The 18,688-nt window shown below is 38.5% G+C and overlaps 2 protein-coding genes across 2 annotated transcripts; both read right to left on the bottom strand.

Annotated features, from left to right (window-relative positions):
* Window positions 1–1,116: 1,116 nt before the first annotated feature.
* On the bottom strand, window positions 1,117–7,540 carry LOC115428388 (probable histone deacetylase 1-B). The gene is made up of 12 exons (XM_030147416.1): window positions 7,433–7,540; window positions 6,440–6,552; window positions 6,138–6,255; window positions 5,968–6,042; window positions 5,226–5,364; window positions 4,751–4,892; window positions 4,568–4,660; window positions 4,309–4,417; window positions 3,845–4,225; window positions 3,602–3,757; window positions 2,109–2,154; window positions 1,117–1,979 (listed from the first exon to the last, which is right to left on the bottom strand). Exons 1-12 carry the CDS (start codon window positions 7,479–7,481, stop codon window positions 1,952–1,954), a joined length of 1,449 nt encoding a protein of 482 aa, XP_030003276.1. The 5' UTR covers window positions 7,482–7,540; the 3' UTR covers window positions 1,117–1,951.
* Window positions 7,541–15,492: 7,952 nt separating this feature from the next.
* On the bottom strand, window positions 15,493–18,292 carry marcksl1b (MARCKS-like 1b). The gene is made up of 2 exons (XM_030147491.1): window positions 17,982–18,292; window positions 15,493–16,934 (listed from the first exon to the last, which is right to left on the bottom strand). The coding sequence occupies exons 1-2, from the start codon at window positions 18,066–18,068 to the stop codon at window positions 16,368–16,370; spliced, it is 654 nt and encodes a 217-aa protein (XP_030003351.1). The 5' UTR covers window positions 18,069–18,292; the 3' UTR covers window positions 15,493–16,367.
* Between the last annotated feature and the right edge of the window lie 396 nt (window positions 18,293–18,688).

Raw genomic sequence — 18,688 nt, 5'->3', positions numbered from 1 at the left:
TTTTTTTTTTTTTAATTTTATGAGACCCACTTCTACAAATGACAATCATGACCCAATTTACAACTCAGCTGTTTTAGATCAGCATGTTGGATATATTTTTCACATTAAAAACATGCAAATACTTCACAAATGGAACTAAATATGTCTTTTGGCTGGTTGTAAAATCTGGCTGATACTCATGACCCACTTCTGATTGTTTAAATATTTTAGCACTTTCCAAATGACTGAAACGCCGAAGAATAGATCTGACCTGTACTCATAAGCAGAAATTCTTCTGCAGCTATAAAAGTAAACAAATTGTAACTACAGATCTTAAAACCATAACATTTCCCTGAATTACCCACCACTCATCTTAATCCCTACCATTTGATTTAATGCAACACTATCTCCTCCCGCTCCCTTCACTATAAACCACAGGTGTCAAGCATGCGGCCCTGGGGCCAAATCTGGCCCGCCTAAGGGTCCAGTCCGGCCGTTTGGATGATTTGTGAAATGTGAAAATTACCCTGAAGATATTAACAATCAAGGATGTTCAATCTAAAGTGGGTCAGACCAGTAAAATACTATCATAATAACCTATACATAATGAAAAAAAGCAATTTTTTTCTTTTTGTTTTAGTGTCCAAAAAGTAAAATTTCACAAAAATTTTTACATTTACAGACTGGCTTTTCACAAAAAATATGAACCTGAAATGTCTTAAGTATGTAATATTTTAACAATATTCTGCCTATTACCAAATGTTTTTAGTATTTGTAGATCCACTGTGATCTGTAAGTTGTGATGCACATGTATAAATGATAAACTAAGGTGTAATATTGATAAAATTACTTATTTTTCTTAAGAATTTCCAGGTTCATATTTGTTCATGTTATGTTCAAGTACGGTTCGTAGATGTAAACATTTTAATTACGGAATTTTACTTTTTTCCACTCAAAAATATAGAGAAAACTTTGGAGTTGATATTTCTAAGTTCTTATCCTATTATTTATATTTTTTTACTGGTCTGGCCCACTTTATATCATACTAGGCTGAATGTGGCCCCTGAACTAAAATGAGTGAAACACCCCTGCTAAAAACCAAATCCTATCAATCATCTGTATAAAAACTACAAAAACTGAGGATAATTTCTTTATTTTTTTTATAACAAATTTCAAGATAATGCACATTTCACAAGGATAGAACTCCAAACAACACATGTGGAGTGTCGTTTAGCAGCGGCAGCTCCAGCTTTAACGTATAACGATACAAAATGTCTAAAACAAGTCACACTTCCCAACGTAAATCACACATTCATTCATACTCGACATCCAAACTCTGCAGGGAAAGGACGAAGAAGAAGAGGAGGGGCTAGGAGTGGATATTCAGAGGAAGACGAGGGGCTCAGGGACAGACTGTATTCATGGTTTAAAATAAGTTACAGGGCAGTCGGGGTCTGTCTGCAAAGGGACTAATATGTACATGCTAAAGGCGAGGAGTCTCAACATGCATTTACTGATAAATTAACAGCCAACCAGACGGGCCCCAGCGCTGGTTATTCTAACAGTTTCATAAATAGGTGTTTAAAAACAGACTAAATAAAGAAGCCTTTTGCATGTGAACACTACACAAAGCGGCTAAGACTCTGCAGGGGTTTTACCGTTGGCCCCGAATCTGAAATACTATGATAGGAACAGTATCGGTCTGGGCGGCTTTCATCTTAATGCACAAGCCTGGTTCACACAGCAGCATCTGAGGGTTTATGGCATTCGTTTTCCATACGCAGAGCTCCACGTGGGCCTGGTGTAAAACAGAGTCTTGGGAGCAATTGGAAGCTTCCAAACAAATGCAAAGGATCCAGTGTGAACAAGGTTTGCCGATAAGAGTGCGTGATAAAACAGTACAAAAAGTCCTATCGATGAAGTAGAAGAATTGAGGAACAGTACGGTTATCAGTTTATCCCTGCGTCGGCTCTCAAGTTGCCTTTGCCTCTTCTTTTGGTCTGAAACGCAAAGAAATGCGGGGTTTACGCAAAAACTGAAACAGACACAGACCACGGATGTGATGTTTGTGTTGCAGATTCAATCTCAGTTTTGTTTAATTTATTAATATGGATCTTGAGTTCCCTTACCCTGATGTATCCATTTTCTCCTCCTCCTTCTCTTCCTCTTTCACTTCTAGGAGGAAAAGAAACAAGAATGATTAAAAACTAGAGAAGAAAAAGTCTTTATGTTAACATTGTGGCTGGGGTCAGATTGGTTTTATTTTTCTGCAGTGGAGTCAAACATACAACTCTAAGTTTTAAACAGGGTTCCCACAGGTTTCAACAAGTTAAATTAAAGACTTTTAAAAACTACTTAGAACAGGATTTAATGCCTATTTTATAGACATACTGGCAAAAATTCGTGACTCCTGGAATTTAGGAGAAAGTATTTACTCCAATGCCTTAATTCCCACCGTTCCAAATCATTTCTCACTGGGGGCTGCAAAGTTAGCGATAATTGGTTCCTAATTACAATATAAATTGTCGGGCTGGAACTGAGTAGACTAACGTTACTGTCTTTGCAGTTTGGACATTTCCCAGACACATTTAAAAACATTTATGGCAGTACATGGCAACATAACTTAAGACCTACCGTATCACATTTAATACCATTTAAAGACTTTTTTTAAGGTATTAAATGCAGATTGGTAAATTCAAGATTTTGTAAGACCCTGTGGGAACCCTGTTTAGAGTAAACAGTAGCCTGAACAAAGGGCACAGGCTGCACCAAGTTAGGTTGTGAAACTGATGTGACTAAAAATGAGAACTGTATTCTACTCAGTGGAAGGCGTCTGATTGAATGTGAAAGCAGGGGTTTCCTGTGCTGAGCAAACAATGAAAAGGTAAAGTGACTGTGATTCTAGAGACAGTGGGTTTTTTATGCTAATCATAAAGTAGTTACAACAGATGATCTGCTTACAATGACGTGATTGATACTACATCACTGTTACAGAGGATGACAGTTTACACACAGATACCAAAACTAATGAGGTCAGAAATAAAAGACCAAAATATTTCTTCTAATGCCACTTCTTCTCTCAGGGTTTCTGCAGGTATCAGCAAATCTAATTTAAAGCCCTTTTCGACAGGCTTTAAGCAGGCTTTAAGTCGACAGGTTTTAACCAGGTTCTGAATAGTTCTTCCTCCAATCACTTCTGCTGAAACTCGCATTTTCCCATTTTTCTGACATTTGCTAATATTCCCTCCTCTCTTTCACCACAGCATGAGCACGATCACAGAATGCTGCATTCCAAGCATTCGGTGTTGTGCCTTTGTGTATTGGCCATAAACAATAGCCAATTAAAGGGTTCCGCCTGTCAATCATCACACTATACTTCCGATCAAAATGATTAAATGATTATATAAACAAAATAAGTCATGAATAACAATTCTTTTTTTTCCCCATCAAGTGCATTTAATTTTTTAATGCCTCTGGACATCAAATTAAATGCTTTTAATTTAATGCCGTTTAAGGCCTTAATTTTCACAAAATCTATTTAATGACCTGCAGAAACCCTGTTTCTTTTTGATTAACAAATACTTCAATACTACAAAGTGCACTAAGGCCTGAATGTTCTCACCTTTCTTTTCTTCTCCTTCCTTCTCCTCCTCCTTCTTCACTCGTTTAGCCTTCTTGTGATTAGCTGCGTTCCTGCGTCCTCCTCCCTGCCCCTCCGCCTCATCCTCAGAGTCAGAAAACTCCTCCTCGCAGGCTATCCTCTTGTCATGGGCGCGGACTGAAACAGAATATCGCCATCACATTAGTTACATGCTGAGGACAGAGAAATGCTTTGAGAATCTCTGCGCAAGTCATCTCTTCTTACTGGAGACTCGTTTGTCGGGGTCCTCCTCATCCTCGTCTCCGCTGTCTGGGTGGGGGGCGTCCTCTGGGATCGCCTGCATCTGGACCCCGGGGGCGTGTGGCAGCATGCGCAGGTTTTCAAACAGGCGCTGCTTGATCTTCTCCAGGTACTCATTGGTGTTCTGGTTGGTCATGTTGGACGGGCTGATGTGCAGCTTGAAGTCGGGTCCGAAGTACTCAAAGTAGTCATTGTAGGGCAGCTCGTTGGGGATGGAGCAGTCCAAAGCAACCGCAGTTTCATAGGTCCAGCATCGGGCCACATTCCGAATAGTGTAGCCACCTCCGCCCAGCATCAGCAGGGGCAGGTTGAAACTTTTGATGTACTCCACACATTTAGCATGACCTGGGACAGTAAACACACACATGAAAATATCCACACTACACACTAAGTGGCTGAGTTGTCCTATGAGTGCGACGTGTTCATACCTTTGATGGTGAGGTTGAAGCAGCCCAGTCGATCTCCAGAGAGGGAATCTGCTCCACACTGGAGGACCACAGCACTCGGCTGGTACATCTCCATCACTTTGGACATGATCTAACATAAACACACATGATGAGGACCTCACTCAAAAGACAGGACCCACATGACATTCCATATCACTCTGTTTTCATCAGGTATCACATATGTTTACTCTTCTACATCTAATGACAAAATCAGTGCAACGAGGATGAGAGAATGATGTACTGGTTTGAAGATGGCTTCGTAGGACTCATCATCGATCCCGTCTCTCAGTGGGTAGTTCACTGCATAGTATTTCCCTTTTCCAGCTCCAATGTCCTGCACATATTTCACATATTACATTGGGCTGTACTTTCATAAATACAGACTGATTTTTTTATCCAAACAATGAGGAAAAACATAACTAACCCTCAAATCGCCTGTTCCAGGGAAGTACTCCCCATACTTGTGAAAAGAGACGGTCATGACCCTGTCTGTGGTGTAGAACGCCTCCTCAACTCCATCACCGTGGTGGATGTCAATGTCAATGTATAACACCCTCTGATGGTATCTGCACAGGATAGAAAACACATTAAAACTCCATGGGTCAGGACAGATGTAAATATACACACCAGCCATGAGATGATGATGATGACGCACATCCTGGTTGAAAAACAATCCAATCTGGGTATGAAAAGACAGTTCTATCGCATGTATCATCCTACTCAAAACCACATAAATGTAAATCCAACAGGCCAAAAAGTCACACAGATTAAAATGATACTAAGTAATAGAAAGCAGAAGTTAATATTTTGTAGAGATAAAGGCAATTTACATTAAACTGTATTTCGACACAAGTAAACTAACAAATACAAAGAGAAGGCAGAACCGGTACTTGACTTACTTAAGCAGTTCAAGGATTGCCAGGACAATGTCATTGACATAGCAGAAACCAGAGGCCTCTGATTTCTTGGCGTGATGAAGTCCACCAGCCCAGTTGATAGCGATGTCTGTTTGCTGCTTGTTCAGTTTCACTGCCCCAGCTGGAGCACAAGATGGCACAGTTACGAAGGGTTTCTCAAAGTCAGGGATGCATTCATTCAGGCCTTATTTACATTATGATAAATTATTTAAGTTCAGTCAGAAATAAGCAGCATCAAATGTATTTTGGAATCGTTTTCATTGACAAACACCTACTGGTAGAAAGTACACACTGAGTGTTTAAAGATGGATAGATGAACAAAAACAGATAATATGTTTGCGTCAAATAAAAACAAGAAAATTCTAATTTAAAACTAATTAAAGGTTTAAAGATCTAAAGTTTATAAAATGTATGATCTTTTAATGCTTCCATCTGGACATTTTGTTACTATATACTACAGCTAAATTTTATTTGATCTAATTAGTAGCTATAATCCCAGATCAAGCAAAATGGTGCTGCTCTGGTACCGGTTTTCATCATAAAGAGTGATTTTTGGCTGTTGAAACACAAAAACCTGGCTTGAGATTAGGTAGATTCCAAACAACTGCCTTTGAGGAACAGGGTTATTTATGGATCTGACCCTGTACATTATATTACATATGCCATGACTGCATCAAAACAGATCACCTGGAGGATTATGGGTAATATGCTAGTAATTACGTACCAACAGATCCACCCGTTGAGAGCTGACAAAATTCAAACAGGCCATCAAACACTGGACAGTCCTCTCCAACATTGACTGTAAGAGAAGGCACAGAAGAGAAATGTTCAACATGACTGTACTGGTAGAATTTTTAGTTTTACATCAACAGATGAAAATAAACTGAGGCTTACATCTCTGCATCTGCTTGCTGTACTCTGACATGTTGTCTGGTCGAATGGACCTGAGGAACTTTATATAGTCATCACTGTGGTACTTTGTCATCTCTTCACCACTGGCTTTGTGTGGTCTCTGGAAACGCACAAACATGATAAAGAAAGTTGAGTACACTGCTCTATTCATGGATCATCACTGAAAACCAAAGTGTATGAAAACTAGGGACTATCAACAGAAAGCAGACATTACTGTGACTAGATCTCAAGTGACATAATGTTACAGGGAGCAGCGATGTAGTGTATGGTGAGGTATGACTCACGTAGATCTCCATTTTCCTGTACAGGCCATAGTTGAGGAGGAGGTTGTGGGTCATGCGAATCCTGTGGGGCTTCATGGGATGGCCCTGGCCATAGTAGTAGTTCCCCACATCACCTAAGACCAAAAGCAGGTCATGTATACCAGGCATATTTATAACTTTACATTGTAATTGTCTAAAAATAAGTTAATGCCAAATCTGCACATTCATTCATATAATCCAGTTCATAAAGTAAGTTATTGTAGGGGTATTTAGGGCCGTGCTTCACAATCTTCCAAATGGATTTTTCCAAATTAATTGCTTAGTTAATCTTTCCACAATTTGTGTAAGACAGAATTCATTACTAACTCAGACACAACTGTAGATCACAGATGAAGACATAATTTACGGAGATTTTCATTTATTTCTCTGGACGGTATCGAAATTCCCTCAATATATTCAGCCCGGCTTCAGAAATGTGAACTTTTTCAGCATTCTACTTGAATATCTTGTCAAATACAACACTTCACTATACAGTGAAAATTATATGTAACGCTCCACACTTCCTGAAACTGTTATGTTTTATTAAATTTACCCCCGGGTGGCCGCTGCATCGGACACCACTTCTCAGAAGTTATTAGCAAGTTCAGACGCACGTCGTGGAGATTAGCGCCGGCTGGTTAGTCTGTGAGCTCAGTGACCGTATTAGCTAACGAGCACACTTCACAATACAGTTAACTGATACCAGGAACAAGTGGACACGCTCTGGTTACGGGACACCTTTCCAGAGATGCACACACTCTAGACATCTTGCATGCAGTTTCAAGCTAACAGCTAGCTACATCAAATAGCTACAGCAGGCTATTTAGCCAGTTGAGGATGCTAACGCTAGCACCGGTTAGCTTAGCCGTCCGACACACTTTACAAAGAAATGCATCCAGATACCCCGAAACACCACGAGCCCTAAAATACCACCTCAAAATGATGAAACATAGAGTATACAAAGCGAATACTTACCGTCATAGTAATAGCAAACTTTTTTCTTTGTTCCTTGCGACAGCGCCATTTTACACCAATTACACTGTTTCGTGCCCACCGGTTCCTCTCTCTTGCAGCACAGAACGCCCACTGAGACCGTTTAACCAATCACAGACGCCGAAGCGCCTGAATGGGAGGGGCCAAGTTTACAAACCCAGGACCGCCGAGGCACCGTCTGCGGCCGCTGTCTGGACGGGAACCACAAAGCAGTGCACTGGAACTGAATGAAGGAGTTAGGAGAGTCATGTATAGCTGTCCAGCAAATGGTAATCCGTTAATGACACTACATCCATTTCATTATGTCCGTGGATGACCCAATGGTTAGTGGTGATAATGGAATAACACTATAGATGTAACTAGTTCACCATGTAATCATTGTCCCTCAGAATCAGTTCTAAAGCATTCTAGAGCTGTGTTTTTAAAAATGGGCCTAAACAATGTATTTTAATGTTTTGTAATAATAGTGAATTTTGGCAAATAAATAAATAAATACATACAGAAATACATACATACATAACCTTTTCATGCATGAATGATGAGAACCTTGAGTTTTTTCCTGAGTGTTTTTATTCCTGTTTAGGCATGAAAAAAACAATGCAATTGAAATTTTTTTATGAAACCTATTTTTCATGGAGTTACAAAAATGGCCACTCAGTTGGACACCATGCATTTAACCCTTTCTTGCATGAATTATGATTACCTAAATCAAGATTTTTTTTTCCTGAATGTTTTTATTCCTCTTTGGGCATGAAAAAAACAATGTGATTGAAATTTTTTTATGAATCTATTTTTCACGGAGTTACACAAATATCCACTTAGCTTGGACACCGTGCGTTTAATTTTTGAAGCAAAGAAACATGTATTTACTGACAAACTGTGTGAAAACTATGAAATAAAATCATTTTAATGCTGTGAATCTGATGTTTCCTCACATTTTAACATACTATAATACCAGTTATTACTCACTCAGATAATATGCAACAAAAAAAAAAAAAAATGTTTTAAAAGAAATTTAAATTACAGTCTAATAACAATTAGCAATTGAATTACACTCAAATATGTTACTGCAGATCAGGTTTAGCAAGAACAAGAACAATAATGGTATGAATTATAATGTATGGGGTGCTGCATAAGCCTCCACTGTGTTGGTTGATATGCAAGTAAAACAACAAAATCCATGAATATACAAGAGAACAGCTGTAGAATAGCTGTCCACTGTAGTGACCACTATGCATGAAAGGGTTAATTTTTAAAGCAAAAAAACATGTATTTAAAACCCATCATCAGAAAGTGATACTGTGTGAAAACTATAAAATGAAAACATTTTTCAGGTAGCTAATCTGATGTTTTCTCACATTTTAACATACTCTAAAACTAGTTATTAGTAACTTCATGTAGATAATATGCAAAAAAAAAAAAAAAAAAAAAAAAACCTTTTTGCTTAAGAAAACTGTTAATTACACTCTAATAACAATTAGCAACTGATTTAACACATGTTAGTGCAGATCAGGTTTATCAAGAACAATAAAGTCACAGTAATGGTATGAATTATAGTGTAAGGGATGGTGCATAAGTGTCCACTGTGTTGGCTCACATGGAACTAAAACAATAAATCCCATGAATATACAAGAGAACAGCTGGAAAATAACTGTCCACTGTAGTGACCACTATGCATGAAAGGGTTAACAATTATAACAGTATAATTATTTTTGTTTTGTTTTTGACTTACCCGGTCTTCTCATCCACTCACAAAAAAACAAAACAAAAGACAAACCTATTTATCACTGTGTGGTTTAATATGTCTGTTTGATCATATACAGTCTATGACAGTGGTGTCAAACATATGGCCTGTGAGCCAAAACTGGTCCATTAAATCTTCCAATCTGGCCCACAGGATGAATTTGCATAGTGCAAAAATCACACAGAAGATATTAACAGTCAAGGGTGTCAAAAACTCCAGTCTCCGCAATTTTAATATTATGCCTGTTACAAAATCTTTTGTGCCTTTGTAGATCCACTGTGATCTGTAATGCAGAGTGAGTGAATGATATTGTTAAAATTGCCCTTTATTTTTCATTTTTAGATTTTAATTTGACCTTTTTACACTAGAACAAAAGAGATTTTTTTGAAGCTGTCATTATTTATAGGTTATTATGTTATCATTTTACTCATCCGGCCCACTCGAGATCAAACTGGGTTGTATGTGTCCTGTGAACACTCCCGGTCTATGGTTTTATCTCTGTAGTTTTATGTTTAACTACCCAGACCACTCAAAGTAGTAATTATAATCCGACTATTATTATTGGTCATTTTACAGTTTATAGCATATTCCCTAACAAATACATTAATTTACCACATTTGAAGTTGTACTTTAACATAATATTACTAAAAAATTTTGAAATCTGAGCTGCACTTGACTCCAAGGATGTATTGACATTTTTAGACACTGTTGAATACTCAGTGGTAAGGTCAGTCCTCGGCCTTACAGCGTTCTGAGTTTAGTGAGTTTCCTGCCCACTGATACTGATCTAGTTTTTCTTTCTGAAATACATAATCTAGATAAAGGAGAAGCCTTGAATATGTCAAATGCATTTTCCTCTGAGATGATTCACCCCCCTGAGGACTTTCATCAGCATGCAAGGAGGACAATACATTTTACTGTATATACTTAATTCCTCTTTTCTTCAACCCAATAGACACCTTTTCAAGGCCAACTTGTGATGGCAAATGAGCAATAGACCTTGCACCACTCAGTATAAAAACAAGACAATGTCAACTCTGTTAAATCAATCTTTTTACTTTGGTTTAATCTGAACTAAAAGTACACAATGTAAAAAAAGATTTAGATTTTAAGACTGGCTTAAGCTCAGTATCATAACGCAATATCTTAAAGTTAGCTTTTAATCTTGTTGTACTGTTGTGCAATGACAAATAAAGGATGCCCTTAATTTGGAAGCACTTACTTGAGTACATGGGAACTGAAATCATCCTGATGGTGTACTTATTATTATATTGAAACCCTGGTGGCAGAGAACAAGCCTGCTCTGAGAGGTTGTGTGTGCAGTGTGTTGCATGGGTGTCCTTTGAATGCAAACTAAACAAAACTGCATAGTTTCACACATTTCATTTCTATTGTTATATAGCAGGGGTGTCAAACTCATTTTAGTTCAAGCGTCACATTCAGCCAAATTTGCTCTGAAGTGGACCAGACCAGAAACATAATAACATAATAATATATATATATAATCTCAACTTTCCATTATGTTTTACAGTGAAATAAGTAAAATGACATTATGAAAATGTTGACATCCTGTCCTTTAAAATGATGTGAATAACATAAACAAACTGAAATCTCTTTAAAAAAAAAAAAAAAAAAAAAACTGCAATTTTAACAGTATTATACTCCGTTTATCATTTTTGCATGTGCATTACAACATACAGATCACAGTGGATCTACAAATACATAAAATATTTAGTAACAGGCAGAATATTGTTGAAATTACACTTAAATCTCTTAAGCCAGTTCAGGCTGTTCATATTTGTTCAGGTTATTCCCATTTTTTCTGAAATGATAGTTTGTTTTAGTGTAAATACAGTAAAATTACATGAAAACGTTTACATTTACAATAAGAAAAATTTGGAGATGTCATTATTTATTGGTTATTATGATTGTATTCCACTGGTCCAACCCACTTGAGACTGAATTTGTCTGAATGTGGAAGCTGAACTAAAATGATTGTTAATAACTTAGTGTAATCTTTGCATTTCACAAATTCATCCTTGGACCCTTTGGCCAGATTTGGCCCCCGGGCTGCATGTTTGACACCCCTGTTGTATAGAGAGGGAGGAAGATGTAATGATTTATAAAATGTTGACTAAATCAGGGTTTTAGGTTTGTTTATCATTTTATTTTTGCATAGTCATGTCCAGGGCTTTATGCTACACACTGGTGACTCAGCTGTGTTTTATGGTAAAATGAATCCATTGTACCCAAATGAGGAACAGGGATTTTTTTTAAACTAACTAATGTTCAAAGACAGACCTTAGTTGTTTTTTTGTTTTTTTTTACCCTTATCTGATCCTACTAATTTTAGTTGTAATGCAGCAGAGACTTATTATCCATACTGATGTATAATGAACATTGCTTGTAATGAAAAAATACACAGAATATTTCACTGCTCCTTTGGTTTTGATTACAGAAGACATTTGCTGACATTGTTTTTGCCACATAATGCAGTGTCACAATAAGGTTCATAATATTTTTTCCATCCAGAGTTGCATTAATTTTTTATTTTTGAATTTTTGATGATGGAGAATCGGACAGCTCAAGTCTTCATCACAACCCATATTAGAGTCTGGACTTTATGGAGGCTAATCCATGTGTGTAAATGATGTCTCAATCTCCCTGAACCATTCTGTCACAAGTCAGATGATCCTGATCAATCCTGGCACTGTCCAATCTGTTTGACATTAGAGACGAGAGGACATTTACTGCATCAGTTACAGTTAAATAACCTGCTACAGCTGAAACATTATTAACCACTGCAGTACTTACCCATGGAAGGATCTGAACTATTTGCTTAGTTAAATCCAGGCTTTTACTGTTTTTTGTCAAGGCTGTTTATTGAACTCTAACTGCTGTAAGTGTCCTCTTACGTCTTGAACAGTTTATCGGGCAAGTGATTATTTTTGGTCATTTCCACATACATTACAAGACAGTGACATCACCAGTTCCAGTGAGGACAGTGAGTCCTCAATCTCAGGTCCAATGTGGTCTACAGGGTCTGTAAGGTCCACCTCTGCATGAACAGTGAGTGTACCTGCTTTGTTAGGTACCATGAAGTAATGGTACTAATGTAAGGAATGATGTTCAAAGGGAGAATGTGGATGTGGACAGGGGTCTGGATCAGCACTTATGTTGGTCTAATGGTAGAAAAGTCAGGTTCTAATGTTCTCAAATACATGTCCCTTTCACCTTACATGGGTTTTTCTTGTATTTTCTAAAAATATTTCTTGTTTTTTTTTTTGTTTTTTTTTTTGCCACTACGGGTAAGGAAACTACAGAACGTATTAGGGAACACTGAGAAAAAAACTTGACCCTTTTTTTTTTTTTTCTTAATTTTTTTTTTCCTGTGTCCCCTAACAATCTCCATAGGAACCAAATATGGAAACTGCAACTTCACTGACCTTGATTTTCTATATAATAGTAAAAATGCTGAAAAATTTCACAAAGTAATAAAGTCTTGTGATGTCCTCCAATAACACACTAAGGTTGAAATGTAGAATTTCAGAGTATTTCTATGAGTGAACTATAAAGGGTTAATGTCAAACAGAGTGGACAATGCCAAGATTGATCGGGATCATCAGGCTTGTGACAGAATGGTTCAGGAAAATGAGACATCATTTTCACACATGGATGAGCCTCTACGAAGTCCAGACTCTAATATGGGATGTGATGAAGACTTGATGCAGCAGTCTGATTCTTCATCATCAATAAGGCAAGGCAAGGTAAGTTTATTTGTTTAGCACATTTCAGCAACAAGGCAATTCAAGGTGCTTCACACAGAACATTGAAATACAACAACAGGGAAAAAGAAACATTTGAAACATTATAAAAGAAATATGTAAAAGGTGATTAAAAACAGCAAGTAAGAAAACAACACATAAAACCCCAAAATATAAAAACACACATATTACAGTAAGAGTTGCAGTGCAGAGTTTTGAAAGAGAATATAAAATTTAAAAAGTCAAAAGCCTTTTAGTCAAAGGCAGCAGTGAACAGATGAGTCTTTAACCTTGACTTAAAAGAACTCAGACTCTCAGCAGACCTGATATTTTCTGGTAGTTTGTTCCAGATATACAGAGCATAGAAAGTGAACGCTGATTCTCCATGTTTAGTTCTGACTTTGGGAACACAGAGCAGACCTGCACCAGACGACCGGAGTGGTCTGGATGGTTCATACTGGACTAGAAGGTCTCTGATGTATTTTGGGCCTAAACCATTCAGTGCTTTATATGCTAGCAAGAGAATTTTAAAGTCTATTCTCTAAGAGCCAGGGAGCCAGTGTAGAGACCTAAGAGCTGGAGTGATGTGGTCCACTTTCTTGGTCTTAGTGAGGACTCGAGCAGCAGCATTCCTACAAATAAGCAAAAATTAATACAACTATGAATGGAAAAAACATTATGAACCTTATTGTGACACTACATTAGCATTATGTGGCAAAAATGATGTCACAGTGAATGTCTCCTGTGATCAAAACCGAAGGTGGTGCAGTGAAATATTGCATGTGTGTCTATTTTTTGTCTGAGCTGTGTATTTTGGCAAAGGAATCAGTTTTGTGTCGTTCAATGCAGTGAACACCAGGTGTCAGTCTAACATCACGTGTCTTTGAATGTAACTTCCAAATCCCTGCAGGCCTCTGTAATTGCTGAATGAGAAATGCAGCAACTCTAAAATGATCATCATCACACTCATATTCATATCATGGTATGTGAAGAGAAATAATTTACTTTAGCGCCAATGTGGAAAATATCCATAATTTGCATTTGGATGTCTGTTCTGTGAAGATTTGACAAGCTACACGGAGGCTTTTAATGGAAAGATAATGCGTGGTTTAAGGGCCGCAAATGCTTATGCTTCAGGAATCAATTTGCAGCTCCAGTTTCATTTCAATAATTCATATTTGTTTGAGGGATGTTTCCAAATGTAGCTCAGATCTGGGCTCATCATATCATGTGAACTAGGTCAGTTCAGCCAGTGCAGGACCGCTGCGTTAGTGCTCACTCCGTTGGCCGTGTTCAGGACGCCTTTTGCCTTCAAATGGATGGAGTACAGTATGTGTAAGGAGGAGGAGGAGGAGGAGGAGGAGGAGGAGGAGGAGTAGAGGTAATGGTGCTGATCTCAGGACTGGAAGACTAATAGAGGGTCAGGGGTCACTGGAGCTACAGTTGTAGTGCTGGTGTGTTCAATTACCTCCAGACCAATCAGCTGATGACATGTGGGTGTTTTCTTCAGGCATGAGGGAGCGGTGTGTAACAGTTTAATGCCTAATCTCATATCAATCACAGTAATAGTGTATCAGGGAAATGTCCTCCTTTGTATAATCCTGTACTATCTGTAAAACCTTGTTTGGGCCTCATGAGAAAAATAATCCAAATTTAAGAAATAAATGTTACTTTGTCTTCAGGATATTCCATTAACAAGCTAAACCAACTGTTTTCAGTATATCTGAGTGAAAGAATCAGATTGTTTTCCTTATTTTAAGAGTGTGACCATTTGTACAACTTGCGTATCTTAAAAAATGCACATAATAACACCAATAAAATAACTGATGTCTTTTCATTGTTTCTGATAACTACAACTTGTACGACTTCTGGCATTTAAAACCCATTATGGTTTTTTAGTGTCTAGGTTTTTATCTTTTATTACACTTTAAAGAGATATAGCAAAATGTATTCATCTTTTTGGCAATTTTCCCTCTTTTTTCTTCTAATACAATGCAGTTTTGTCATATTTCAGGCTATTTGGTTTCATTCTAATAGGATTATTTTTACTATCATTATCAATGATGGATCATGGTCATTGATGCTGAATAATGGTGTTTTTTTATAATGCTGTAAGTTTAGTCCGATAACGGCCTATCATTACATGACAGAATACAATAGAGAATATTTGTGCCCAAATTCAGTTTAAACACACTTCTGTAGGTATTCTAAACACTTGAGCTTAAATGATGTTAGCACCTCCACTGGTAAACCCTCTTCCATTTGGACCAATTGTTGGCCTTTCATACATATATTAAAGCATATTAGATCCAATTAAATACTGATGTTCTGTGTAATCTATCACACAGACAACAAAACACTGCTAAAAGGTCAGATTTATTGGAGTGTTATCCCCTAATTAAGTTTCTCTAGCAATAAGATTAAAATACTGCATTTTTCATCATATTGTTTATTACATTGCAGTTACTAAGAGGAAAAGAAGTACTGTGCTTACAAATGTAATTCATGGTGTAAATAATCATTATAGACACATAAACCGGCAGGTAACCAACATTTATTTACCATTATCAACTTTACAATAAAACCAGTAACATCTGTCAACATTAGCAAAATAAAGAACAGAAATCAATCCAATGTATTTACAGAGACAAAGCAGATTCAGGCTCACACACGACAGATAAACAACTCTGCTTCATATCAAACCGCAACAGTGAACATAGCAAGCTTAAGTGTTCTTCTTTTATAGTAAGGTAAAAATCAAAATTGTCTATTTTTTTTTTTATTTTAAACAAACAAGACATAGCTTCTCTGAATCTTTAAGATGGTTCTCTATAATACACCACAAAATACTTCAAATTTGGGTTAAAATATAGGAATGTAAAAAGTTGGCGAGTCTCTTTAAGTTTTCTGATTTCATTTTTTTCTCTATTGAACAGTCATTTCAAGTGGTGGTGGTGTCCTACTATTGTTATCTAGTTTCATTTCCTTCAGCAAAAGGAGGCATCTTGATCTGCAGATTTTTAGGGAAAAGATGCATCGACTCCAACCTCCTCCTCTCATTCTTTCCTCCTTCCGTCTATACTTCATGGTGTCATTCACGAGCGTTCCAGCCATTTAAATCCATTTTTTCCACATAGTGACCAACCCACAGCCTAAACTCAGTCAAGGTCCAGATGTCGAGCAGTAACCAGGGAAGTGATCTAGTGAATCTAGTCTGTCATCTTGTTATGACGAAAAGTGGCACGTCGAAGGAGTCTTTCACATACATGTGTATATATTTACATATACATATATCCATATACATATGTATACATATACACATATATATATAAATATATATATATACTCTTAAATTTTCTCTCTCTCTCGAAAAACAGTTCACCCAGTTCATTGTGAGCTAAAGGTACAATCACTCTTTCTTTTCAGAGGGAGCGGGGGTCGAGCTACTCTCCTCTGTTGGTTTCGTGGCCTCAGGTGCCGGAGCAGCTGCCTCCTTGGCCTCCTCCTTCGGGGCCTCCTCTTTAGCTGCCCCCTCCTCTGCCTTTGGAGCCTCAGCCGAAGCAGCAGGAGCGGCAGCAGCAGCAGCAGCAGCCTCCTCCTTCACCTCCTCCTTCTTCTCCTCAGCAGGAGCAGCGGCTCCGTTCTCGGCTGGTTTCTCCTCAGGAGAAGCAGCGGTGGCGGCGGCGGCTGCTTCCTCCTTCACCGCCTCGCTCTTCTTGCTCTTCTTCAGGTTCAGTTTGAAGTTGAAGGATTTCTTCAGGGAGAACTTCTTCTTCTTCTTCTTGGGGGTCTCCTTGGTTGCCGCCTCACCTTCAGGTTTGGCTGCCTCACCATCTGCAGCGGGCGCTGGCTCAATGGCATCGCCTCCTGCACCTGCTTCGGGCTCCTTGGCCGCCTCAGCTGAACCATTGGTAGCAGCAGCATCCCCATCAGGCTTTGTAGACACGTCACCATTGGTTTTCACATGTCCATTCTCCTGGAAAGAGGTGAAATAAATAAATAAATAAATAAATCTATCTCAAAACGAGAAGTCTGCTCCTATGGCTTCATATTTTCACAAAAACAACTGAAAACATCCGTGTTCATGCATGGAACACACACAGGACAGTTTTACACCGTGCATTTTTCATTTCTTTCCACAGCATCGTCGTGCTCATCAATTAACCACCGTGTCGCCTGGCTCAGAGGCGACGCCTTGCAGTACCGCAATCAGGCGATAGACGGCGGTAGCGTCACACAGAACAGTGAGCGAACCAGACAGACAGCGGCTCAACAAAGACGAGGCTGGAGCTGATCCACAAAAAAAAAATAAATAAAAAAAAAAATAATGGAGAAAAAAAATAAACACTGAAAATTAAACCAAAAATATTAAATAACAGGACTATTATTAGAAGAGCCTCATTAGTAAAACAAATATTCAAGTCAAGTCTGATTTTTATTGTCAATGGAAAACTGTGGCGACAAAGTACCCTCACAATAAAAAAGCATTTGAGTGAAATATCATATTTATAACTCAACGCCACTTTTTTTCCACACATTAAACTAGTTTCAGTTGGTTTTGCGAGGATCCAGACACAAGTATCTCAGTATTTTACACAGGGAGGAGTAGCAGACTGCCTACGTGCGTCCGAATGCCCCCCTCCCCCCTTATGCTTGGCACTATCAAACACATTATGGGTTAAACCTCCGACACACACACACACACACACACACACACACACACACACACACACACACACACACACACACACAAAAACACTTTCAACTTTAAATCAGCCGGACAACAACAGACACCGGCAGCACGTTTGCAGGTTTTAATTGTATTTTTTCTTTCATTTGAACCTGAGCCAACCCCTCATGCATGAACCAGACCACCTGAAATAAACCCCCCATTCAAGTTTCATCACTCCACCGTCGGCTGCGTTTGATAGACTGTTGCTTTTGTGTGAGAAAACGCACTTTAATGGGTGTAAACTTCCCCCAGGTGTTGTAAAATCAGGGGTAAATAAGTGGGTGGAATTACCTGTCCGTTGGTTTTGACAGCTGCGGCATCAGCGGCGGCAGCATTCGCCTCCGCGGCCACCTCTCCCTTGGATGCCTGGGATCCCATTGTCTGCGGTGAGTTTGTGCGTGTGTCTTCTAAAGCAAATTAAAAAGAAAAACTAAAAAAGAGTGGCTTCAATTAATCCAACCCCAGGCCGAGTTACGTATCCAGCGGTGAAGAAATAAAAAGTGTGTTTTTTTCTTGAAAAGGCAGCTGTAGTTCCCCTCGGTTCGCTCCGGTTCCTGGACTTGTCACCCTGGTAGAGAGAGACCCTCTAAACCCAACACTGGTTGAACGCAACGCTTCAACATACAGCAGGTTCAAGGCGCCACCCGTAGGCGGGACCTGCACGTGTCTGCCCAATCAGCGCTCAAACCATCTCCGCTCTGACCAATCACCTCTCAGTCCTCACTTTGGCCCCGCCCTTTCAGAGGACCCCCAGCAGTGAAATCAATTCAACGGAATTCAACGGTTTTTTTTTTATAGGCATGGAAGTACAAAACAAACTGATATGGCATCGATATGAGGGAAAAATCTTCCATATAATCATTTTCTCTGCTTACACTGTAAAAAATGACTGTAGAATTAACAGCAAAAATAACTGATGTCTTTTCATTGTTTCTAATAACTACCACTTGTGCGACTTCTGGCATTTAAAACCCATTATGGTTTTTTAATGTCCGGTC

The sequence above is a fragment of the Sphaeramia orbicularis genome, chromosome 11, assembly GCF_902148855.1.
Source record: "Sphaeramia orbicularis chromosome 11, fSphaOr1.1, whole genome shotgun sequence".
NCBI lineage: Eukaryota > Metazoa > Chordata > Actinopteri > Kurtiformes > Apogonidae > Sphaeramia > Sphaeramia orbicularis.
This window is presented reverse-complemented; position numbering and strand designations above follow the sequence as displayed.